The sequence below is a fragment of the Crocodylus siamensis genome, chromosome 9 (assembly GCF_052110815.1).
Source record: "Crocodylus siamensis isolate JL-2025a chromosome 9, ASM5211081v1, whole genome shotgun sequence".
NCBI lineage: Eukaryota > Metazoa > Chordata > Crocodylia > Crocodylidae > Crocodylus > Crocodylus siamensis.
The window spans coordinates 45,527,965-45,553,637 of NC_143403.1; the positions used below are offsets into that span (position 1 = coordinate 45,527,965).

The 25,673-nt window shown below is 48.1% G+C and overlaps 1 protein-coding gene across 1 annotated transcript in view; it reads right to left on the bottom strand.

Annotated features, from left to right (window-relative positions):
- The window catches only part of SCARF2 (scavenger receptor class F member 2), a 179,215-nt gene that overhangs the window by 79,805 nt on the left and 73,737 nt on the right, over nt 1–25,673 (bottom strand). The window contains exons 7-8 of the mRNA XM_090062358.1: nt 22,794–22,897; nt 13,691–13,808 (exon numbers count right to left, since the gene is read on the bottom strand). Coding sequence (XP_089918484.1) covers nt 13,691–13,808; nt 22,794–22,897 — 222 coding nt within the window. The remainder of the gene's footprint in view (nt 1–13,690; nt 13,809–22,793; nt 22,898–25,673) is intronic.

The window sequence follows — 25,673 nt, forward strand, 5'->3', positions numbered from 1 at the left end:
GAATGATAGGCACTGGAAGCAGCAGGACCCAGGGGGAACTGTCAGCAGGATCCAGTGGCTGGGCAGCAAGGCCTGCCCAGCTCCACCCTGCCCTCACCCCTCTCCTGCCCCCAGCCCCCAGCTGGAAGCCTCTGCAGTGTCTGGCCTGGTGACCCCTTTGGCTGTTTTCCATCCTTCCTCCATCTGAGTGGATAGTCAGATAAGATTGGACAGAGGGAGTGGGGAAAACCACTGTTATCTGCCCAGCAGCTGAAAATCGTGGTGCTTGCCAGGACAGGCTGGAGCCAGACTGGGAAGCAGTGGGCAGTGTGGTAGGGGGTTGCTTCAGGAAGCAGCGGTGGTGTGGGGACTGGTGGGGGGACCATGGAAAGTGGTGAAGGCAGTGAGAGGAGTGGTAGAGCAGCTGCAGTGAGGGAGGTGAAGGGGGGGGCGCAGAAGGCAGCATGGAGAATGGTGGTGGTGCTGTGGGGGGGCTCACAGGGAGCAGTGGGGGTGGGGTGGGGCCATGGGGAGTGGCAGTGGGGGGTGCTGCAGAAGGTGGTGGCAGCAGCGGGGAGCAGCGGCAGCTGGGAAGTGGTGGCAGCAGTGGCACGTGAGCATGCAGGAAGGAAAGCAGGGAAATGGCAGAGGAGTGTGGCAGTGGGTGGAAATGAGCAGCACATGCCGGTGCCCTGGGGCTCATGGGGACCCAGGCTGGGCCAGCAGGAGCACGGAGCCTGTTTGCAGGTTCTGCCTGGCTGCATCACGTGAGGCTCACACGGAGTCCACGAGAGTCACACATGATGGAGCTGGAGGCCCGACTCCGTTTCTCTCTGTCTCTCTCTCCCACCCCCACCCCACCCAGCGTAACTCCACACCCTCCTACAGTCCTCACCCCAACCACTTACCACACAAACACACACATACACACAGATACACCCTTCCTGCCTGCACACAATATACAGTAAGGCTGTATTTTGAGCTGTTATGCAATCACCTCTAGATACATTTTGCAAACACATAAATCAGTACAAAGTATTTTTAAATAAAATTAAAATAAGTAGTAGTAGATGTTTTGGGGGTTTTTTGTATATGATTTGGGTTTTTTTCGGTTTTCAAGATCACATCACCTCCCTTCCAAAAGGAGTACTTCTGGGGCAAGAGAGGGACTTTCAGTGACAAAGGTCAGGAGTTAGGGGGAAGGACTTCCAGTCCCAGTATGGAGACTGGGAGGGGGAAGCAACTTTCAAGGGGCGGGGCAACCCATTTGGCCCTCAACAGCTCACCAAAACTCGGTAAGTGGCCCTCCACACAAAATAATTGCTTGCCTCTGTTCTAAAGTATCTTTAATTTCTCCCTTCAGTGTAATACAACTCTTGAGACTCATCTCCTAGGAATAATTGATGTGGTGTGGGAATTCCTTCATTATCTTCTGCAGTAAGAATTGATGCAAAGAATTAATTCAATTTCTCCACTATGCCCCCTATCATCCCTGACTGCAGCTTTTACACCTTGGTCATCTAATAGTCCCAGAGATTCTTTTGCTGCCTTATAGCTTTTGATGTTATAAACCCCACCTCCCCAAAACTCCCAAACCAGACAACCCCACCCTTTTATTAACTTTAGCATATTTAGCAAGTTGTTCCTCAGATTGTTTTTGGCCTGACTTATTTCACTTTGATATTTGACCTGCCAAAGTTTGTGTGTATTCCTGTTCTACTCATCTATCTAGAGATGCCTTCTATTTTTTGAATAATGCCTGTTTGCCTTTGATGGGCTCCTTAACTCCACTATTAAACCACGCAGGAGATTTATTGGACTGACTGGTACCTTTTCTAATTTGCGTTAAACTTTTCCTGAAGATCTAATATGGTATTTTAAAACAACTTCTGGCCTGCCTTTTGTGTTTTTGACTGTTCATTTTCTTTCTAACATCCTCATTTTTGTGAATTTTTTTCTTCCTAAAGTTGTATATTGGTCTGATGGATTCTTTTGTCTTACTTCCTATTACAGACTGGCTTACCTACATACCATCTTGAACCAGGTTCTGTGTTTTACTTGGGATTAGGTCTAGATGTGTTTCCTTCTTGTGGTTTCAAAAACAAGTTGTTCTACAAAGCATTTATTTATTATGTCCAGAAATGTTATCTCCACATCTTGCCTGATGTGGAGGGTAGTTCCATGTCCATGTTAGGATAGTTAAAGTCTTCCATTTTTTTTTGCCTGTCCTATTTTTGCAGTTTCTCTAATTGCCCTTAGCATGTTCCAATCATCTTCATTCTCCTGTGTGGGTGGTCAGTAGTACAATCTTACTATTATGTTCCTTTTATTCAAGGGTGGAATTTCTACCCACAGAGATTCTACGGTATTTTTACCTTCAGATAAGATACTTATGTTATTAATGTCTATACCAGGGGTTCCCAAACTGTGGTACACATACACCTGGGGGAATGCAAGACATCCCTGGAGAGTGTGCAGGAAAAATTGTGTAACGGCAGATTTAATTTTCACTTTTATAATAATTGGCATTTAAGGGGTTACAATATAAAACATATACTACTTGGGCTAGGCAGGCACCTGGTAAAGCTGGAAGGGGGTACACTATAAGTAAAAGTTTGGGAAATTCTGATCTATATTATCCTTACTATAAAGCACCAGTCCCCCATCTGCACATTCTACTCTGTCACTCATATAAAGTTTGTAACTTGGTATAAAACTATTCTATTGATTATCATCCTTCCACCAGATCTCAGGGATGATAATTATGTCAGTCACAGTAATAGGGAATCTTTGCCCTGTTATTGAAATAGTGGTGTGGCCCATTTAAGGGCAGGATCTTTATAGCACATGCAGCCAGCAGAGCAAGGGTTAAAGAACAGCAGTGTAGTTAGGTCAGCTGATAGAAAACTCACCTGACTGGAAGAGGGCTGGGCTTGAGCAATATAAGCACAGAACTTGAGTTAGTCCTACAGTCTAAACCTGAAAGCCATGGAGTAAGGAGCTCCTGGCAGCAAATTAGCAAGGCTCCTTAACTGACACTGGATCTGGAAGCAAGCAACTGTGTAGGCTGGGAAACAACGGAGAATCACACCCTGCACCCCCACCACAGACTCCTCCAGTGCTGCATACACACCAACATGCACTGGCCCTGTGATGGCCCTGTGGAGGGAGGGATGGGAGTTAGGCAGGCGCATGCCACACCACCCCCCTGCACTGCCCCTGCACCCTCAGCCCCCACAAATAATATTTTCTCCCACCACCTATGCCTGAAGCCTACATGGGGCAGAGCATGCGGCTGGGGGGCGGGCTGCAGGGCCTGAAGTCCAGTCAGAGTGTGGGTAAGGGGTGCCACAGGCCCCGAAAGCCAGATGGGGCAGAGCATGGGGCAAGGGGCCTGCAGGGACCAAAGCCCAGAAAGAGGCAGTGTGGGAGGGGGGGAATGTAGGGCACAAGGCACAGATAGCAACAGAGCGTGGCAAGAGTGTGGGCTGTAGGGCCCAAACCCCACTGAAGGGAAGAGCATGGGTGTCAGGCTGCAGGGCCCAAAGCCCAGTTAAGGACAGAGTGTGGGAGGGGTGGGGGCAGAAGCCCAGTGTAGAACAGTGGGCCTTATCAGCCACAGTAGGGGGGCGGAAGCCAAGAAGGCTGAAAGCCCAAACAAGGCAAGGAAGGACTGATATGGCCTGAAGGCTTAAAGGTAAATGTCTAACCTGATAGGTGACTCAAAATGTCTATAAGGCATGGGGCATGGTATACGGATGGATTGTAGCCATGCAATTTAAGGCAAGCTAAATGGGGGGAAACAACTACCAGAAAGGGGAGAGAGCAGTGTAGGCTCTTCACTTTCTGAGAGCAGCCTGTCCTTCATAAAATTTCTGTCAAGGCATGGCAGGAGAGACCTTGAGAGACAGGGATAGAGAGCCTATCAGGGATGGGAGGCCTGCAGAGGATATCATAACAGCCCTCAGGCACCTAACCTGTTATAGTTACCATTTTAATACCAGGCATTCTGGTTCACCCATATTATGTTTAAGGCTTCTAGCATTTGTATAGAAACAGTTATAATTTTTACCATGGCAGCCAAGCAGGGACAAATAATGAATAGGAAAGATCAATGTTACAGAGTGAGATGAATCACTTGGTAAGTTAGACACAGTGAAAAATGAGTTTCAAAATGTCTACATATAAAGTCATACATCTAGGAACAAAAAATACTGGCCCCAACTATAGAACAGGCCAGAAATAAGATACTAATTTTTAAGCCATATTAGTCGGAACAATTTATGAAGGATTGTGGTGGAGTTTCCAACACTGGAAACTTTTTAAAATCAAGATTTGATAGTTTTTTATAGATGTAGTTCAAACATAAGTACTTCTATGGGGTGGTTAGGATAGGGATGGATGACCTAGCTTTGGACTGAATGACTTCCTGAGGTCCCTTTCAGCCCTACTTTTCTATGATTCTGTTATTCACAGCTAGCAGAATATAAGCCAGAATTAATTCATGGAAATCTTATGGCTAGAACTTTATAGGTGGGAGGTCAGACGGCATAATCACAATGTTCCCCCTCTGCTATTAGAAATCCATGATCTGCACCAAGGAGACCTAGCGGGCAGTTCAGAGAATTCTCAGCTTGCCAGCTTCAGCTGCTATTCAGACCCTGTAGGCTGCCCAGGCAACCCAAGAGGACCAGAATTTAGCTATTGCATAGATTATGTGAATAGGAACACAGCTAGGGCCAGGCAAGGGAGAACTAGAAAGGAAGTTCCCAATCAACAGTCTTTCTGTTAAGAAAAGACCCGTATGACACAAGTTGCCTAATGTTTTTCCCCCTGACCATAAAGACTCCAGGGCTGTGTCCAGATGAGCGCGGATGTTTGGTTCCCCGGGTACTAGTATCAGTGTTGCACCTTGCCACTGCTCCTGGGGAATGCCCATCACATGTGCTTTGGCACGCAGCAAGGTACCCTGGAGGCAGTAGGGGAGGCTGGGGCCAGTACTGTGCTTGCCCCAGCAGCCTTACCTGGGGTCCTTGGGGCCTCCTGGGTTTCAGCTGTGGCAATCAGCCTCGTCACAGCTCTGGGCAGCCCGGCTCCACTTTTCAGCAGTCTGCACTGGCTGTGTGTGCACTGCTCTGGTTTTTTTTTTTATTCCCTAGGGGTCAAAAAAACCTGTAGGGAACAAAAACTGGAGCAGTGCACACATGGGCAGCATGCCCTTGCAGCACAGAGAACACCTCAGTGTATGTGGCGCTGCAGACTTGTTTGCTGCACCACATACTGCACAGCTGTGCTCATCTGTACACTCCCCAGAAGGCTGGTCAGTGCTCCCCTCAGTTGCTCATGCAGGACTCTGGCTGTGACCTGCTCACCTGTGCACATGGCCTTCCCAGTGATCCCAAGCAGGAGACATGGGGAAAGAGCTGGATGTGGGAGAACACATCTAGATGAGTTAGATGAACATCTTGCTGGGGTCGTTTGACCCCAGTACTCTTTCCTGCCATGGCAGGGGGTCAGACTAGATGATCTGCTCAGGTCCCTTCTGACCCTAGAAACTATGAAACTATGAAACACAGGAGCTGAGCAGGATGGGCAGGAAATGGAGTCCTGTCAGAACCTCCCTGCTGCACTGATAATGCAGGAGGTGTGAAACAGCCTGGCACTTATCTACAGCCTTCCTGGTGCAGCAGTGGGCATCAGCCCCTAGTTCTGGGCTCCAAGCATGGCTTTTTGGAAAACTATTTAATACAGTTCTGTCTGCTATCATTCTGTTTATCATGGCTCCTCTAGCTGGGTTTAAACAACATAGTCCTGATAAGTATTTTCTAGTACAGATGTAGCTAGTATAATTTATTCTGGGTTCGTATTGTGTCTAGAACAACAGGTCCTTGGTTGATGACTAAGGATCCCACATGCTACTGCAAAACAGATCATAAACAATAAAAGCACTGTCATGTGCACAGGGCAAAAGGTCAAGAGTATGCCTAGAAAAAAGCATAGAAACTAAATTAACCTTTCCCACTCTAATGTGGTGCAAGAATCCTTTAAAAATTGCTGCAGTAGAAGAGACTGAGAACTTGTGCTACTTTATCATATTGCAGTGTGTTGCTTGACAACACCTCCGGGGCTCATGATAGACAGGGAAGGGTTATGTTTGGAATTAGCAGAGGCCTAACCTTGTCCCAGCTGCTCTAGAAAGTTTTGACCATTCTAGTACAATTGCAAAGAAGCTGACAGTTTCTCCTAGAGCTGTATGCTGGGAAAGGAGCAGTTATACCACACAGTACTAACTATCCTGTGCTGAGCCAGCACAACCACAGAGAGCCAGAGAGCCTAGCACACCACAAAGACAACTATTTAGAAACTTTTTCCCAAAAAAATACTTCTTCAAATGAGCCAGTGTTTCTGAAGTGGCTTCTTTTATCTGCAAGATGACAATATGCAGACCACACAGTCTCCAAACCAAATGCACGGTATTGGAATTCGATTGGCACAGAAAATGGAAGTTTCCTGAAAATTCCCATGCAGCAGCTGACAGCATGAGATGTAACCACACTGCAGGAAGATTTCTTTCTACAACTATTTGAATTGGAAGGGATATCTCAGTCTCCTCCCCCCACGTGGCTTTGTCATAAAATCTAGGGGTGCCTGTAGACATGCAAGACGGCTGCTCTGCATGCTGTAATTACAGCATGTCATAGCAGACTCAATAAACCGAGTCTGCTGGATCATGCTAATTAGCACGTTGAATGAGTTTTAGTTAAAGCACAGCCATTATGAAGTGTGGGATGCTGACTACAGGAGACTGCGGGTGCTTTAATTACAACAGCTCCCAAGAGCTGCTCTAATTAAAGTGCCCCCCCACCTCATCTCCAAATCACGTGTAAAGACACCCTGTGTTATTTGGTGCAAGCTGTGCCCCTTCATCAATACAGATCACGTCATCACTGGACCAAATAACACAGATTATAACATCTCATGTTCATTCACCTGCAACTCTGCCAACATCATATATGTCATCACCTGTTCATAGTGCCCCTCTGCTGTCTGCACTGGATAAACGGGGTGATCCATGTGAGTAAAAATAAATGAACACAGATATGATGCCAGTTCCAGAACGACATACAAGCCTGTAGCAGAACACTTTACATTCCCTGAGCATTCTAACGTAGGGCTTCTATTCTTAGACAGCAAAAACTTTAAAAATGAACTTGAAGGGGAAATTATGGAACAAGAAATCAATGGGCTGGCTTGTATTAATAGGCAACCATTGATCCTCTAGATCATTGTGTACACATAAGAGGTCTGTGACCGTCACACCAAGACCTCTAACACATATGCCTAGGCAAGTATACGGAGGAGTGGAGACTGCCCAATACCTACCATCCCCTCAGACCACTGAGACAGACTGAGTTGAGTCATTCAGTACCTCGATGGTTTGTGTTAAACATGGTGTAAACAGGGACTATGGATTCTTATTCTGTTACCTGGATTAGTTTTCCCCTATGGCTGGATCCAACTGTGCAGGCATATATGGTTGGTGCTGAAAATCTCTTTGCGGTGACACAAACTGCATGTGTTGCACTGAGGCATCCTATGTGCCATCTAGCTTCTCCCTGGCTGGCTGGGGTGCAGTCTGGCTTGAGATGGGGAAGCAGGCAGCCTTGGGTTCGCTGCTCCCAACTTCATGTGCCTCAGCATGTAGGCTCTGCAGTGGAGCCCTCGTGCTGAGGCACATGGGTAAAAGGGAGCAGCCAGCCCAAGGCTACCTGTTCCCCTGTCTCAGGGCAGGGGCTCTGCCTGCTCCCCCATCTCCACATGCCACTCCCCAGCTGCTTGGGGCATAGGGTGCCTCAGCATGGGGGCTGCCTGCCAGCGAGCCCTACACTGAGGCATCCTGTGCCCCAGCCAGCCCCTCCCTTGCAGCACTCTGCAAACTGCTTGAGCAGGGGCATGCACTGCAGCACAAAGTAGCGGCACAAATTTCTGTCATGAGAAAGCGGGTGGGTGGTTCTGGGTCCACAGAGATGTGCTTTTCAGCCTGGATCATTTCTCCACTTCTTACACACTCCCAGAGCTGGTGGGAGAGGGCTGGATACAGTTACCAGCATGCAAGATGCCAGAAGACCAGCCATAGCAGTAGGGACTGCTTATCTCCTCAGGTACAGACCAGAGGAGGGGAGGGGACAGTTTGTAAAAAGATCAGGTTACAGTGTGGTCCTGCCCCCACTTTCTTAGGTGGCACCAGACTCTGTGTTTCCAGTGTCCATTGCCACCTCCTTCTACCCTGCAAGGACAGCTGCCTCCTCCATTGGTCCAATGACCCACAGCCAAGCTGCCCAATCTGCCCAACTGAGCAGCTTCTGTCAATGCCAAACATTGTGTACCACCTCCTGCTATACTCTCAGGGATGCTCTTTCTGCTCCTGCCCATGCTGCCACCCTGTGGCCATATCTACACAAGATGCTACTGTGCAGTGGTTACTGCGCATTTATTTAGTACTGGTATAAACAAGCATTAAATAAATGTGCAGTAACCCGAGTTACTAGTGAGTGCCTTTTTTGTGACGCTACTGCTCAGTAACATTATACTACTGTGCAGTAGCATTGCCTCACAGTTTTTACCATGTGGCACTACTGTATCAGGTTACTCTGCAGTCAGTATCTTTAGTAGATGTGCCCTACTGAGATCCTTTTAAGGGTGCCACAGGGTATGACCAGATACACACTGAAAAGCACTGCAAGATAAGCACTGGGTTTCACTAACTTGAGAAAAGATATGGGGGTCAGGAAGTGCATTGAGACTACAAAGGTTGAGAACCACTGATCTATGATCTGTGTCTTTCTGTGTATAAGTTCTCAAAACAACTGGCTTCATCTTTCCCCAGCATTCATCTTCCATCTCAAGGCCGGTAAGTGGCCTGGCATTTTTTCAGTTGACTTTTCCCTTCCTTTTCTTGCCTTTCTCTACACTTTAAAGGCCTTATGCTGTGAGGTTCACAAATGTTGATTGGTGCTAGTGCTAGTTCAAGTCTGGAACAGCAACACGTCAGCCCAGGAAGAAGGGCTTGGAAAACTGGAAGGTAAGAATCCCCCCAATTACCATTCTGGGCTCTCTTCCAGGGCTTCCCCCAGCCCTCAGGGCATTTCTTACTTGTGGCTGCCTATGTTGTCTATCCCAGGGGAGCAGGCAGGAAAAGATTAACCACAAGTAAGCAGGGAATGGGCAGGGGGAGGGTCGTGAATGGGGATCTGGGGTGCTGGGGAGGGCAGGGGGAGGCAATGGGCCCAATCCAGGCCAGTAGGGGAGCGGGGCTTCTGGGGTGTTCACACTAAGGCACAGCCTGGCCTGGTTGCCCCTTAGTGGGTGCATCTACATGTACATTAAGGCACTTTTTATAATGCTTAATAAATATAGTACCTTCAGTGTACGGTACTAAAGAAATGCACATTAGGCTGCCTTAAGGCACAGTAATGAATGTGCATGATTTTAAAGTGATGCTTAATTAATGTGCAGTAGCCTATTTTACTGCACATCTGCATAATTGCATGGTTTTTTGTGATGCTTTAGTACTTAGTAAAATAGGCTACTGTGTATTAAAGCACACATGTAAAGCACCCAGTGTAACATGACTTGAGTAGCATAAATCAGAGATAATCCTGCTATGGAGTGGCATAACTTTGAGATGCATCATAAGTGCTTAAAACCAGTTTCGGGTGATAATGTGAAGACAATCCAGGGGTTAATTGCTCCAGGAGTCCCCCAAAATTACCATATAACAAGGATGTACGACTACCTCGCTTGGTGGCAATCAGTGGCTCCTCTCTGCCTTCTCCCATGGTCTCCAGTTAATCTCAGAGACACAGCCACCAACATGGCATGCCATTTCAGAGCCTTCTATGGAGATCGGTACTGTGGCCTGGGCTCCAAGTACCCTATGCACAGTGTGTGTCCATCACTGTCAGTGTTGCTTTGGACTGCAATGGTTGCTGGGGAGTTGCAGACCTGGCACTGTGGAAGCCTCAAAGATCTCACAGCTCTTGTTACAAGAAGAATTTTCCTTGGGAGGCTCTTACCCAAAGCCTAACACAACTAATTATGATCTGCCTCCCTATACTTCTGTGTCCTTTCCCTTGTTGGCAGTGTTTTTGGTTTTCTGGATTTTACTGTGGTACATCCTTGGATGGACAGTCTCAACTCAGCTGTGGTTAGGCATTCTGGCTTTACAGTGGAGAATGCATGAATAGGTAGATGGAAAAGCAGTGGGAGATGATAATAAGCCCTGAAAATGAGGGCTGCTTAAGAGCTATTATGATGCTCTTGGAGTTTTCAGAAGACTTCACATTTTAGGCTACAATTTTGCAGGATAATCTTGGTTGAGATTTGCTTGAATGTTTGAAAAGTATTGACAGAAACAGCTTGGACATTATGGAAAATACTTATGGAACAGATTCTGTAGCTGATTTTAAAGGCTCTACTGCTGCTGTACTGCTGAGAAAGCACGGAAGGGGCTAGGGCCTTGGCTGAGCAGCAGAAGCTGAGGGAAGAGTCCTGGCTGAACAGCACAAAGGGGAGGGTAGAAAATGAACAGCATGAAAAGAAGCATGTGGGGCAGAGCCCTGGTTGAACAGCATATGATGGCGGGTGGAGAAGCAAAGCTGTGGCTAAGCAGTAGGACAGGGAAAGGTGTAGGGTAGCTAGAGCCCACCTTAGAGCTTAAGGGTGGAGAGGCTGGACCCCTGGCTGAGCAAGTATAGTCACAGTTGGATTGGATTGGATTGGGTTAAGAATGTTAGGCCAGAAGAGGCCATTGTGAGCATCGTGGTATGTAATTTTGTATTGCATTGGCCAGAGAAGCCGTACGGTTATTCCAGTATGAAGGAGCCCAACCACCACCTAAGCTCATACAGGATCCCATGTCAGGGCATCTGGTCAGTTGAGCCCAGCTGGGCTGAGCTCTTAAGCTTCCACGCCTGATCTTGATCCTGATCCTGGATGAATCCCACTGCCCCTGTTCTCTGTAACTGCATTGCCTGCTGAGAGTGCCACTCAGCCCTTTTAAACACACCTACCGCCTCAGACTACAGGCACACCTTGACAACAGTCTCAAACTGCTCCAGCAAGCCTCATGTTCACTGCTTTCTCTGGTTCTCCTGGCTTCTAACCTGGCTTTGGTTTGGCTTTTCCTGACTTTGATCTTGGATCTTCCTTGGAACTCTGTACCAGCTCTCTAATTCTCCTGGCTTCTGATCTCAGCTTGCACACCAAACTACACCTCTCAGATCTCCCTCTCAGCTTTCTTGGGACCTGGTTCCATGTTCTCTGCTCCACTGATCCAGACCCTGATCTGAAGCCTTGGTAACCTGCACCTCCACCTACCTGACATTCTGGTTGCCCTTCAGGGCCTACCTGCAGGCTCAGCCACCTAAGTCCTTACAAAACTCTCACACCCTGTCCCAGTGGACAGTCAGCTAATGATGGAGAATCCCCATATAAACTGGCACCAAATTCTTATCTGAATTTGTCTGTCAGAATTTGTTCTGTTGTTGTTTGTTGCATTACAGAACCCCTACTCCCACCCTCTTCCCCATGCAGCAGGCCACTCAGAGGGGTCCTACACATTTGGCAATTACACTGGACACCTGTAGTCAGCAGTGCACAGCTTAAACACTGAACTTGTTATGGACTGGCACAGCTGTCTGTCTGCAAGGAATACATACACTCGTCTCCTCCTTTGCTTTGGTGATGAGCAAGGACCATTTCTAGATTTATCAAGGAATACCCTGCTCTAGTTATAAATGGATCTACCTAACCTGCTGCTACTGTTGCATTTCTCCACCAAAATGCCCCTTACCCTAGGGCAGGACTTTCCAACTTCTGAGCAGGGCATTGCTGGGCCCCATGCCATGCAAGAAGCATTCTAAACGATGTGGGGTCCCTTGCTGCACTGCAGGTCCCCTCAGTTGTCCAGCACTGGCATCTGCCTGAGCTTCCTCGTTGTGGGCTCCCTTAGTCCCACAGGCCATCCCATCCTATCCTACCCTACACCCAGGGACAGGAACAGAAAGCAGAGGCTGGAAGAGAGAATGGCAAGATCAGAGACTCTGGTGACAGCAGCAGTGGAGCAATGTGGGGATTAGTGCCTGGACCAGAATCCCAGGGGCCACAGATTAACCTCACAGTGGGCCTCAATTTTGACAGCCCTTGCTTAGGGGAAGGGGCTGGGAGCACTTGCACAGTGAGGATGTTTAAATGCTATACAGTTAATAAACTGGGTCTTGCCAAGTCCCTGAAGGAAAATACACTCCTGTAACCCCCAACTCATGGCTACAGATGCCAGTACTGAGGCTCAGAAAGTTTTGGGACCTTCAAAGGACTGAAAGTTGGCCTCAGGAAGAAGTTCAGCATCTTAAGCCCATATACTTCATAGTTTCATAGTTTCTAGGGTCAGAAGGGACCTGAGTAGATCATCTAGTCCAACCTCCTGCCATGGCAGGAAAAAGTACTGGGGTCAAACAACCCTAGCAAGGTGTACATCTAGCTTCCTCTTAAAGACCCCCAGGGTAGGAGCCAGCACCACTTCTTTTGGAAGTTGGTTCAGTGGCTGTACTTTGGCCCCAACTGATCTGAACACATTTTTTGTGACCCACTGTTTAACTCCTGTGCCACATCTGTGTTCCATGTGTATAAAGATCTCTGCAGCACCATGGACATGTTGTCACTGAGCAGGTTCCTGGGACTGTCCAGGTTTGTACTCATGCAGCACCAGCCTTTTGTTGCTTTTTACTTTTTTAAGCCCTCAGATGGTGGGTGAGGGCAAAGATTTTGATTCATCCACTATATAAATATTTGTTTTGGGGCCCAGACATATCACACACAGTAATAACCCTAGTCAAACTGCCACTAGTACAGACAAGTGAGCAACTGCTCCCCATTAATGGAGTAATAATGGCTATGGCTGTCACTGCTGGGAACTCTGCTCCTGCCTTCCCAGCCTGCTTGAATCTCTAGCTTCCCATGTAACTCCCAGCTGTTCTCTGTGCCAGGCAGACACTCTAAGATAGGGGTGGGCAAGTATTTTGGGCAGAGGGCCGCTTACTGAGTTTTGGCAAGCCATCGAGGGCTGCATGACAGGCAGCCAGAGGCAGATAAATATTCATTTTCTAAATTCTTTAGGGGCCTCACAGGCCAGCTAGAATAACCTGGCAGGCTGCATCCAGCCCCTGGGCCGCATTTTGCCCACCCCTGCTCTAAGACATCTTCTGGCTTAATTACTGCCTAGTTGGTAAGGAGTGTGTGACCCTGGCAGTTTGTGCTGGAGAATGTTACCAAGAGGATTTCCTACCCTGGGAGAGTCTCAGGCTATGGTTAGTTTTCAAGATATAAAGGAAAATCTTCACGTTGCTTCAAACATTTTCATGAAAACTGGAAAACTTCTATAAAAAGTTGCCACTGCAGTAACCAACTGTTGTGTTTACTATGTTTCACAGAACTAGCTAAACAATCGTTTCCTGCCACCCCTTGCGCTAATAACTGCAGCTGGTAGCTCTGCTGGAAGTGACCTCTCATCTCCAGCCATACACTACATGGCCAGACCCTACTGCAGCAGCCGGAACCCAATGCCAGCATACCATCAATTCCAGGAGAACAATGATCCTGGAAAGGCCACACTTGAGGCTCTTGTTATCAGTGCCATGATACAGTCACTCACCTGTGGGCATCTTCCTTCTTGCGACAGATACAGCAGCAGCAGAGCAATGAGAGTAGGAGGATGAGCAATAGAGCCAGCAGGGCCCCTGCCCCGATCACCCCCATTCGCTGATTTGCCTCTGAAAGACAAAGCAGATGCACCATTAGCCCGCAGCTCTGAAGGCAGGCCGTTCCTATTCTGGCCCAGATCCCTCAGGTCACTCAGTCAGGGTTGAGCATAGGGGAGGAAAGGGGCTACATGGCAAAGAGAGAAGAGGGGGTGGGAAGGGTGCAAGCAAGTGCACAACAGGCAACAAATGATGAAATAAGTTTGGGAACTCCCAGTCTGGTCCTTCACTAACTAAAACTCAGTAGTCATTGCCAGGCACCCATAACAGGTGTAGCAAAGGAGATGGCTGCAGAGCTGCAAGTGAGGAAGCCCAGGGGTGACAGAGCCAGGGGCTACAAGTTAGGGCACCTGGTTAGTGCCTGCCCAGGGTTTAGGCATGTGTCAGTCAGTCAGTTTTATGGGCAGTCAGTTACTAGATGGACACTAAATAAACTTTCTGTGAAGTGAGTTGCTTCCCCTTGCTGTGCTGAGTCCAGACTAGATATACCAAGAGTCTCATGAAATATAAGTTTTTTCCACATCAGGCATTTCTTTTTTCCCTTCTTTTTCTCCCAGGCCTCCCTCTGCTCTTGGTACACAGTAGCTGAGTGAGCATCCGGCTCTTCGAACATACTTTTACCTACTGATCCCTAAGCATTGTTCCACTGGACCACTAGGCTCATGAGTAGCAAAAAATGGCAGTTTCCGCGATTGCTGTGACAAAGGCCATTTGTTGTGATTTCCCATGGAATCACCTGAAAAAAATAAAAACCTACTGAAAAGAAAATGCTGGCTACCCAGTGGGAACTGGCAGTTCTCATGGCTTCTGTTGCCCAGCCTTGCAACCTGCCAGCGGGGGAAAGGCACCAGGCTGTAGAGCGGCACGAAAGGGAGCAGTCAAGGTGGCAGCCTCCCCCTGGTCCTGCCAGGGCCTCTCTGCCAGTCAACGGTGAGGGGCAGGGCCTCTGTGGCCTCTTGGCCAATCAGCAACAAGGGGTAGTGCCCCTGTAAAATGCCCATGAAAGTGGCTCTGTGCGCTGCAAGCAGACCACGAAAAACCCTTGTCTCACACCAATTTAGGTAGGTTCCTACTCATGAGACTCTGAGATAGCACAGCTAAGAGCAGAGGCAGAGCCTCTGACATGCTAGGAGTAGCTTGCCCCAGTAGGCAATGTTACCATCTAGAGACCCGAGTCAGGGAGAGCTCCTGATGCCAAGTTCTTCAGTCTTGGCACAAAAGGGCTCACAGTTTCAGCACAAAGCAATTGAAGTTTGCATACCACAATTGCCTTGCTGTTGTCAGATGCTCATAAGTATTGTGGTAAAAGAGAGTTTTATGGAGAAACATGACAGAATATTGTGGTGGTATGGGGATGTTGCTGAGAAGCAGATTCTAGACAGGAGTGGTAAAGGGGTGACAATGCACAGTGCCATTTTGAAACGTTGCCAAGTGAGCAATGGTGGCTGATGGCAGAGTTTACATCATTACTGTAGGAGAGGTGATGGGCAAGGAGGTGGAGGAAAGCCCCTAAAAGTGAGGTCCAGCAGTTTTCATCTGATGAAGTAAAAGAGTGGAAAGGAGGGACAAAAGAAGTAGGGATGTAGTAAAAATGAATATCAGCAGCAAGTTGAGAGGACACGAGTGGGGGAGATGGCAAAACTCGCTCAACGCTGGAGCAGATAAAGTTGCAGTAAGTTGAGGCATTAGAACCACAGCTGTGCGGATGGACATGAAAGGCTGGTATGGGAGCTTTGTACGGGGGAAGGAGCAAACTTTAGACTGAGACACAGAAGCCACATCTACATGGAGACGCTACTGTGCAGTGGTTACTGTGCATCTATTTAGTACTTGTATAAACAAATACTAAATAAATGCTCAGTAACTGGAGTTACTGTGCAGTAGCACCAGCAAATGCTTTTGTGATGCTACTGTGCAGTAGACCAATACAATTGCGCAGTAGCATCACATCATGGTTTTTGCCACACAACACTACTGTGCAGTAGTATCAGGCTACTGCACAGCCACCATCTTGTGTAGATGCGCCCAGCATAGAGTAAATGGCGATGCCCAGGCAAGGACCTGATTGACATGCAGGATGGGGTGGTTTTCCCAGTATTTGAAAGAGGAGTGTGGAGGGAGGGAAGGCAGTTTTAACCATGCTGGCATATGGATGTCCATGAGGAGATAAAGGAGGACAAGTCAATGTCACTCTGTGAATGGGCCTTCAGCTAAACACTCATGTAAGAACCTCAATGTTAAAAATGTAGAGCGAAAGGGAATCTAGAATGACCCTGGGCCCTAGCCACTGGATTTCATTCTGTTTTATCTGTTGGATTAAAGAACCCCTTACCATTAGAAAATTCCATCTAGGCAGGTGCTTAGAGACTGGGATAATGTTTCCTCTTAAAATGATCTCCAGGTGTGGTTACAAGATCTGGGCAATGTCAGCACAAGGGTGATAGTTAAAGTGCATGTTTGAATGGGACTGCCCAAAGACAAGGTACGAAGGGAGAAGAGAAAGTGGCAAACAACAGAGACCTTGGGGGGAAGCAAAGGCCTTCAGTGAGAGCAGGGGCAAGGAAGAATGACCTCTAAGGACATTCAGAAGGAGTGACTAGAGAGGCACAGGAGAACCAGGAAAGGACACTGTCTCTGAGTAGGAGGGAGAACACCTTCCCCAGGTGGTTGATGGTGCTGAAGGCATAAGACAGAAAGATGAAGATGGAGACCTAGTTCTGGGGTTGAAAAGGAAGAAATCATTAAGACAGGTGAGAGTCTTTTCAATGGAGTACAGGGGGTAGACATTGGATTACAGAAGGTGGATGATACCTTTGGAGGACAGATACTCCTGATGGGAACTTTAAATGGTGTATTTGATAAGATAAGATGGAGTAAGAAAGGATATGGGGCAGCAGTTGGAGAGAAAATATCTGGTCCACTTCTTCAGTTCTCCTGTAAGAGGCATATTTTTTAATTCATCATACCATTTGGGGGTACAGGAACAAGGGCTTGAATTTATGGCACTTCCTGGCTGATTGGAATATCAGCTGAGGTATTCCTAGTTTTTCATTTCCACACAACAGAAATGATCAAACCTGGTGATGATTGGCAGCTTGTCTATAACATGGTGGGCTTAGACCTCAGTACACATCCTGCACAAGCTGTTGGGAAAGAAGTCGCTGGAAGGAAGCAGAGACATAACTTGGAAAAAAACACATCCTGGGAACTCCCACCCTTCCTTCTCCAGGTGCAGGAACAAAACTGAGCCAGCCTAAGTGCAAATAGTTCCGGGAATCATAGTTCTGGCAGTGGAGTTTGCTGCTCCTAGGGAGGAGGACTTTCAGAACATTTTTTTTTTTGCTGCCAGATCATGTCCGGAGAGCAAAAAATTGCTTATTTTAGTAACAGAAAATGAACAGTTCTTTCCTCAGCAGCAGCAAACTCCATTGTCTCTCTACAAATTACAATTCCCACATTACCTTCTGTTGGGCTCCTGCCTCCTAGATCCGAAAAGTGATAGCAGAAAGAGGCAACATTGATAGTAGTGAGGTAGGCTGCAGGGAGGAGCCTGTCATGAGCCCCCACCCCTCTCCCCTCCCCATCCTGGAAACCCTCACCTTAGGCAGCGCCTAAGGCATGTGCCCTGCTCACTCAGCCCATGTTATGCTATTAGAAGGAAAGGCCAGTTCATCCACTGTAAACAAGAAGGAAACAGCCAGCATGAATTTGCTAAGAATAAATCATACCTAATAAGTTTGAGTTCCTTCTTTGACAAAGTAACTAGTTAGATAGATGAAGGAAATGCAGTGGAAATAGTGTACTTGGTAAGCAAGAGGTAAATATAGGTGCACCCATTTCAAAATGGCAGGAGGTTTTGAATAGAGTCCCATAGGGGTCTGTCCTGGGTCCAGTGCGTATATTAATGATTTGGATACAGAATAGAGACCTTCCTGAGAAAATAAGACAACAACACAAAACTGACAAAGACTACAAACACAATGGAGGATAGAAGTAGAATTCAGAAGGATCTTGATAGATGGGATTGCTGATCTAGAGGCAACAGGATGAAGTTCACGGCTGACAAATATAAGTTCCTACCCCTAAGTAAGAATAATAATAAAAGCACAAATGTAGAATGGGTGATAACTGGTTAATGGCAGCACTACAAAGAAGATCTTGGGGTCTTTGTGGATCACAGAGTCAACATGAGCCTACAACACGATGCAGCTGCAAAACAGATGGATGTGGTTTTGGGCTGCATCAACAAGGGTATTAGATGTAAGACTTGGGAGGTGATAATACCAGTCTATTTTGCATTGACTGTGTACTTAGCCATGGCCTAATTGTGGCAGATCCAATCCAGGCCCCAGCTGGATATAATCAGGGAATCAGACTGAGTCATCCCTCAGAGGAGGGCCCCCGCTCACACTGGCCTGTATTTGCTAGGACCACATGGCAGCAAACTGTCTGGTCAACAGACTGCTTTGATGTGCCCCTGGTCTGCTTGGAACACTTAATCATGTCTCCGCGCTCTGAAACTCTGACATGGAACCTCCTGCCTGTTCCTGCTTGCTCCTATTCTTGTCTTGGATCTCCCAGCTTGGATCAGCTGCTTGCCTTAATTCTGAACTCATCCCTACCCTCAGCTTACTATCATCGTCTAGGATCAATACCCAGCTTTGACCCTATCTTTCATTTCAGTAAAACCCTGACCTAGCGTGATACACTCAGACTGACCAACCACCTTCCAGGTTGCCCAGATCAGTCCAAAGGATCCCAGTTCTCTGACCATGTGGATCCTTTCTAGGTGCCCCTTTATCTGAAGGATGTGGTGAGCAGCCGGTGGGAAATTTGCCCCCAGGGGGACATGCTGCACATACAGAACAGTGCCCTACAGATCCAGGTGGCAGCCTTAGGACAGGAGAAGGCCACTCTGAGGCTACAGCCAAACTAGCCAGCAGTGGCTGGACCTTGTCTGGAGCTATGCCTTAGCTCTCTCTCAAGCCTGTGGTTCTGTTGTCAGAATGCATGAGATTTGTCTAGATCAGTGGTCTCCAACCTTTTAAAGTCAGAAATCACCTCTGGAATGTACAAGCCGCCCCCGTCCCCTGGCCAGCAGGTAAGTCTGTGGGGAGGGAAGCAGGGAGGGGAAAGAGCTGGGGGGCGACGAGGTAGCTCAAGGCCTCAGTCCTAGTCCCACTCCCTCCCTTACCACTGAGGCCTTAATCTGCCCCCCTCCAATGGCAGTGAGGTGGGGAGTGGGGCAGGGGCAAGCCCTGCAAAGCTGGGGTGGGTTTGGGGATGGAGCCATGAGTGGCTCATTCAAGGGGCACGGGGAGCGGGGGTATGCAGTCTGGGAGGGCACGGGGGTGGGGTGCCCCTGGATCTGCATGCGGGGCAGGGCAGGCTGTGGGCTGGGGCAGCGCTCTGTCATTCCCTGTGGTGGTGTTTGGTTGCACAGTGCTTGAGCTGGGTGGTGGCAGCACTGGGAGAGGGGTTTTGGGGTGAATTTTGGGATAGCTGAAGTCCCCCCCACCCCGTGGCCCAACTGTCTGTGCCACTGCCACAGCTGCCCAGCTGAAGTGCAGCATGACCAAACACCCCCACTGGGAACAGCACAATGCCACCCTGGCCCCAGCCAGCAGCTCACCCTGCCCTGAATGCAGATCCAGAGGCACGTGCCCCCACCTGTGTCCCCCAGATGATCCACTTGTGGCTCTATCTTCTGCCCTGCCCCAGCTGTGCAGGGCTTGCCCCTAACCCACTCCCTACCTCACAACTACTGCAGCTGCCCATGATGCCCTGCATGTGCCCCCCGCCCCGATCTGCAGGCAGCAAACACATGTGGTGTCGGGCCATTCCCAAGCCAGCTGCAGCAGGGCTCAGGGTGCAAAGCCCAGCCCGCAGCAGCAGCCACCTCTACTGTGCACAGATGGGGGGCATGTGCCCAGGGCTTTTGCCAGGGTGCACACAGTGGGAAGAGATGCCCCAGCTCGATTCTTCCACCACCCGCCCGGCTGGGGCCCCACTCACCTTAGGGGCCTCTGCTATATTCAGTCCCTGACTGTGGAGGCCTTGATCTGGCCCCTGCCCCTTCCCTTCTAACACTGACTGACCTGCTGGTTTGTGGGGGGCATTCAGCACCTCCAGTCCAGGATTGATAGCAAGAGGCTCTGAGATCAACTTGTTGATCTTGATTGACTACTGGTCTAGATAGAGGCCCCAACCATTCAGAACCACTCATTGAATTATACATCCAGGTTGACCACTGTGCCTCTCTAAATGGAGACTGGAGAGGGCAATAGCACCAAGACACGGTCTTAGTATATTCCTAGATTGTAAGGGTGGAAGGGACCTTGGAAGCTCATTGGGTCCAGCCCCCTGCACCAAGCAGGAAAGACACTGGGGAAATACAATATGACTCTTACCCCTCCACTTTCCATGGGAAAAACACCCAAAAGCCAATGCAGATCAATAGCTAGTGACCCCACCTGTGTAAGGAGGAAAAGGGCAGATGACAATCTGCAGGTCTCTGCCAGTACTGTGGTAAGCCCTCTACTTTGCAGCCTTCTGCAAAGCTCAGAGGAGCCTTGCCATTGAGAAACCATGATGCCTGCTGAAGTAGAGGAGTCCAGTCAGGGCAATGCACACACTCTTCGACATCAAAGCCTCTGCTATTTTCCTCTTGTGAACAGTGGTTATTGTGGGATCCTGTTCCTCTCTACTGTCTGCTGATCCTGTCCCTCTCTGCTGTTCATCTTCTATACCTCTCCAACCTAAGTTATTTTAGTAGATTGCCTTGGACTTCCCTGCCTGGATTAGCTGCTTGCCTAACCATGACCTCATTCCTAACCTTGGCTCAGCTTTGACCCTGCTTTCACTTTAGTAAAACCATAACATAGCACAATCCCTACCTTGGAATCAGGGACATCCCTACCTTGGATAATTTTATTAATTTGAACATTTCCAGGGAGCGCTGTGTCCCCATGCACTTCAGGGCTCACTCTGTACTGCTGAATCAATTGATAGCCCACACCTCACTTTAGAGCCCATCATGCCTGAAACCATTCTCCCCTGAGTCTCTTTTGAGAACCACAGCAGTCTGATCTGATTTGTTCTGCCCATGCCCCTCTGCTGTTGAAGATCTCCTAGCTTGCACTCCGTAACTCAAAAATCAACTGGCAATCCAGAACAGGTCAGTTCAACTCTGACAGCCATATTCCACATCTCCTTATTAGTACCCTATCTAGAAAACTCATTCCCAGGCCACCCCCACCCCCACCTGTCCTAGTCCAAGGACAAGAGGAATACGTTTTCAAAGAAATGTTTGGCAACAAGAAAGTGCAAGATAAACTTCCTGTCTCATTGACTGTGAAGTCTACAGACCACTGGATTGCTCATGGAAACTGTTAAAACATGTACACACCTTTGGGGCTGGTCTAAGCCTTCTGTTGTACCCACTCAGAGAAACCTAGTCTAAAAGCACCCAGCAAATGCCCCAAGAAGGGGAGGGATGTAATTGGCCGAGTCCCTGGCCCTAACTGGGCATAATCAGGGACCCAGACTGAGTCATCCCTCAAAAAGAGGGTCCCACCCATACAAGCTTATAAACTAATCTCAGATAGAAGCAAGTTCTGTGGGCCACAAACCACCTTTCTGTGCCACTGGCTGGCTTGGACCTCCTAGCCCTGACTCTGTGCTCTGAACCTCTGGTTTGAAAGCCTCTTGTATGTTTTTGTCTGCAGCATAAGGACTCATTCCAGTTGTGGCATCCTTTAGGTTCCAAAGTGGCTTCCACCAGTGACATGAGGGAGACTTAAGTCAAGGAGCAGGGCCAGGTGACCAGAAACTGGTGTTTTCTAGCACCTGGTGTAAGGAATGGCTCAGTGCAGGTTCTAGTAGGGCCACGCTGTGCCAGGGCCTCGAGCCAAATAGTACAATGGAGTCCTTGGCATTTTTTCAGAGAGATGTGAGTGACCGACTAGTGGTAATGGGATGCAAAGGAGACTTTGCTGCACAGCTGGCTTAGCTGAAAGATCCACGCACTCAGGTTTCATTCATGGCTGTTCTTCATTAGGTAAGAAAAAGGTTTCAATCTCATAACACCTGATCAGACGACATGCCACTTACTGTCAACACAGACATGGGCACAACATGATCAGAATTGTTTCAGCTGGTCAAGGGTAACAGAAGGGCTCAAAATGCTGACCATCTTATATCCATGTCTGTGCCAGCCACTCAGTACTGTGCCACTGGGGTTAACTGCTAAAATTGTAACAGCTGAACCTCCTCCACCTTTCTTGTCAGAAAAATCCTTTCAGGTTGAAGGTCACTCTGCATCTCCACGTAGTCTGGCCTGGTTGCTCAGTTCACTGCACAAAAGATATTATGCTTGCATCAGGGGACTGCAAGTCAGGAATGAAGGGCATTGGCAGAAATAGTGTGGCGTCAGCCAAGGGGCTCTGGGTCAGGACTGAGAGGCACTATTAGAGCTGAGTGCTGGCAGGAGCCCAGGGCTAAAACTGCAGGAGATTTCAAGTCAGTATCAAGGGGCATTGACAGAATTGTTAGGAAGAATCCTTTGCAGATCCAAGCTTAGGTCTTCCTACATATACACAGTGTAACTAGACTATTTCCTGCATGACTCAGCTAAGGGAAATAATGATGCCTCACTGTGGTTGGTTTGCACGAGCCCTACGCAGTACATGTGCCGAGGCCAGAAGTGTGGTTCTAGTAGGCACATGCAGTTGTTGATTGGTGGGGGAACTCCTACCTGGTTCAAGGATACCAAAAAGATGGACTCAATACTCTCAGGGAGAGAGGCTGAAGAAAGAATTGGGAAGATCAGGAAGCAAATGAGCTTAATTGGCTCTTCTAGCTGGGCAGTTGTTGAAAACTAGGGTGCCAGGGGAGTGGATTGTCAGGACACCTGAAAGCCGCAAAAGCTCTTATGTTACTACAAGTATAACAGAAGGGGTTTTGTCACACAGCCAAGGACAAAAACAATGCACTCACCCATGTGACAGGCTCCAGTCATGGGATCACACGTGTCATCATGGCAGCTGCAGAACTCAGCACAGTTGGCTCCATACTGACCAGGTGGACAGGTCAGGTTACAGCTAAGAAGAAAAGAGTCCCAGATCAGAGTGTTTGAGCATCCTTCTGGGACCTAAGCAGCCTTCCTTGTGCATTTAGGACCCTCCAGCTACAGAACCTACCCTGAGTACTTGTGAAGGCTCACAGTTGGGCTGAAAGTATCCTAGTATTCTCCAGTTCCCGATTTCGTATATTGGGACTTTGACCTTTCTCTGCCCTTGGGCCAAGACAGAAGTATGGAAGGAACGTGGCAAGGTGCTTCGTGGTCAACACTGGTTAGCCACCCACAAAACTGCAAAAAAGGCAGGTGGTAAATGCATAGCCATGGAGATTACGGCTGAGGATGTCCTGCCAGCTTTCACAGTATTTGCTCAGGATAGGGCTGTTTCAGGGTGAATGTAGGTTCAAACTAGGAAAGGCAGGCTAAAGCAAGGTGTATGAACTGGGCCCATGACCCATCAGGCCTTTATTTTAGAGTCTCACGAATTGTTCTACCAGAACCAGTGTGTGGGTTCATTTTTCCTTATGGCACTGACGGCATTCTCAGCATCAAGGTACAAGGCTCTCTACCTTGTCGTAGGGGCCTGTGAAACCATGTACCAGCAGGCATAGGCAATCAGGAGCTGGAGCTAAGGTACTGTCTGAGTGATATATTTTCCAGACCAGCACACAGCCTCCATGATCCTCCCTCCAGCAAATGAACCAGGTGCCAGCAATCACTATGGGCAACTTCCCAAATGCCCAGTGAGAGCCCTCCAAAGGACAGGTCAGCTGACACAAGCTTGCCTTGATGTTCCAAATTTCCCTTTGCTGAGCTTCCTTTCATGGGAGTAACACTCAGGCCACATGGCACACTCCTTTGTGCCAGTTCCCCCACCTTGATTCCATTGGCACTGCATAGCGATATTCTGCTCCTGTGGGAGTGGCACACTTACAGTTTGCTTTTTCTGCCACATTCACAAAACATTGGTTCCCTAATCCTTCCCTCACATAGGCCCCTTCAGCTATCAGGAGCTTTCTATAACGAGGCACTCAACACTGGAGACCAGTGTTTCTCACAGTTGATCTTGGGCCCCCGCTCTACAAACCCTTATCCCATTTGTGCTTCACATAGGATTTCATATATTCAGTCCATGTGTTTCCACTCTGCTTTCCAAGGGCCCCGTGGATTCATTCTCTCTTCAGCGGAGTTTGCAACACTTGAACACATTATTTTTGTAAATACATGAATGTGCTAGCTACTTTCACTCCCGGGTCTGAAGTGAGGGTCCTGAGAATGGAGCTTATTCTACAAATTCCTAGTCCCAGTACAGAGCATTACTTCTTAGCACTGTTTTGTGCCTCAGGGCCCTTACATGTCTTGTGCTGACACTAAAATACTTGTGGGTATAGACACATGTAGATCTGAAACCGTTTCTAAAGGCAAACATCAAAATGGCAGTAGCTGTTACATTCTAAGTGTTACTGTGGACAAGCAGGGAACAACAGCAAATGTAGCAAAACTGCTCCAACTTTAACAGTGGGTGAAGCAATTTAAATCTGGAGAGGTTTTGCTTCCTGTTAGAATAGTGAGGCAATGGAAAAGACTGCCTGAGGAAATCGTGGAATCTCCTTCACTGGAAATTTTCAAGAAGAGGTTGGATAAGCATTGATCAAGGATGATCATAGGGAAGCAGGAATGGAATGTCATCTAGTTCAGCCTCCTGCTTAAGGCAGGATCTTCAGGAGTAGCAATGCCTGGAGCATGTGGTAAAGAGATCGCTGGGATTACAAGAAACATTCTGCAGTCCAGAGCAGGTGGATCCTGGAGAGGACAATGCTCAATGGCAGGAGAATGCAGCCAAACAATGGAGGATATTTAGTTTTTCCCATGCTTCCAAACTTTGCAGCTTGCCACATGGGGCCAGGAAGAATTTTTTTCCCCCTCCTGGTGCAACAGATGTAAGGGTTTTTTTTCACCTTCCATAGCAGCATTGTGTGCTGCTTGCAGCCAGTCTGGAGATTTTAACTTGGGTATATCAATGCTCCTGCTGAACCTAAAACCCAGAGTTTCTTGATTAGGTCTTTCCCCTCAGTCAGGGTCAGACCACTTGCCATATTTGGGATTAGGAAGGATAGTAACCCCATGGTCAGATCAGCACAGACAAGGTGTATTGGGAGGGAAGTCTTCCTCCTGTTGAGTGGCAGGTGTGGTGCTCTTCCTTGGATTTCTCAAGGATTTTGCACAGCAGGATATTGATGGTGCCCTTGTCCCCCTGCTTTACCTCTGGCAAGTTAATTCACATGTTCCTGTTATTTTGAGGGACTGTGTCTTGTAGCTGTGCAATAGGCCTGTTTGTGTATTTTTAGAAATAAGTTAGACAAGCATTTGTATGGAATGGTTTGGATAGGGGTGAGCCTGCCTTGAGCCAGAGGTTGGACTATATGACTTCCTGGAGACCCTTTCACCCCTACCTTTCTATGATTCTATGATCATACAATTATAGAATATATGATCATGATTAAATCCCAGCATCATCTCTTCACAGACAGAATAGCCAGCTGCTTAATGAGCTGCAGTACTGGTGGGAGCTCCATCTCTGGGTTCTGCCAAAGGGACTACAATGAAAGTGAAAAAACTGTGCACATATACCAACCAATATCTTAACATGGAAGTATGTGGTAGCCACATGGCAAAGATGAACAAAGCAATCTGAGCTCTTAGTCCATACTGATGCTACTTGCTTTTGTTCAGGGTGGAGAGCTGCAGGTGCCCACTGCCAGTTCAGCATTCCCCTCCCAAACAGCGGCACTGGCAGA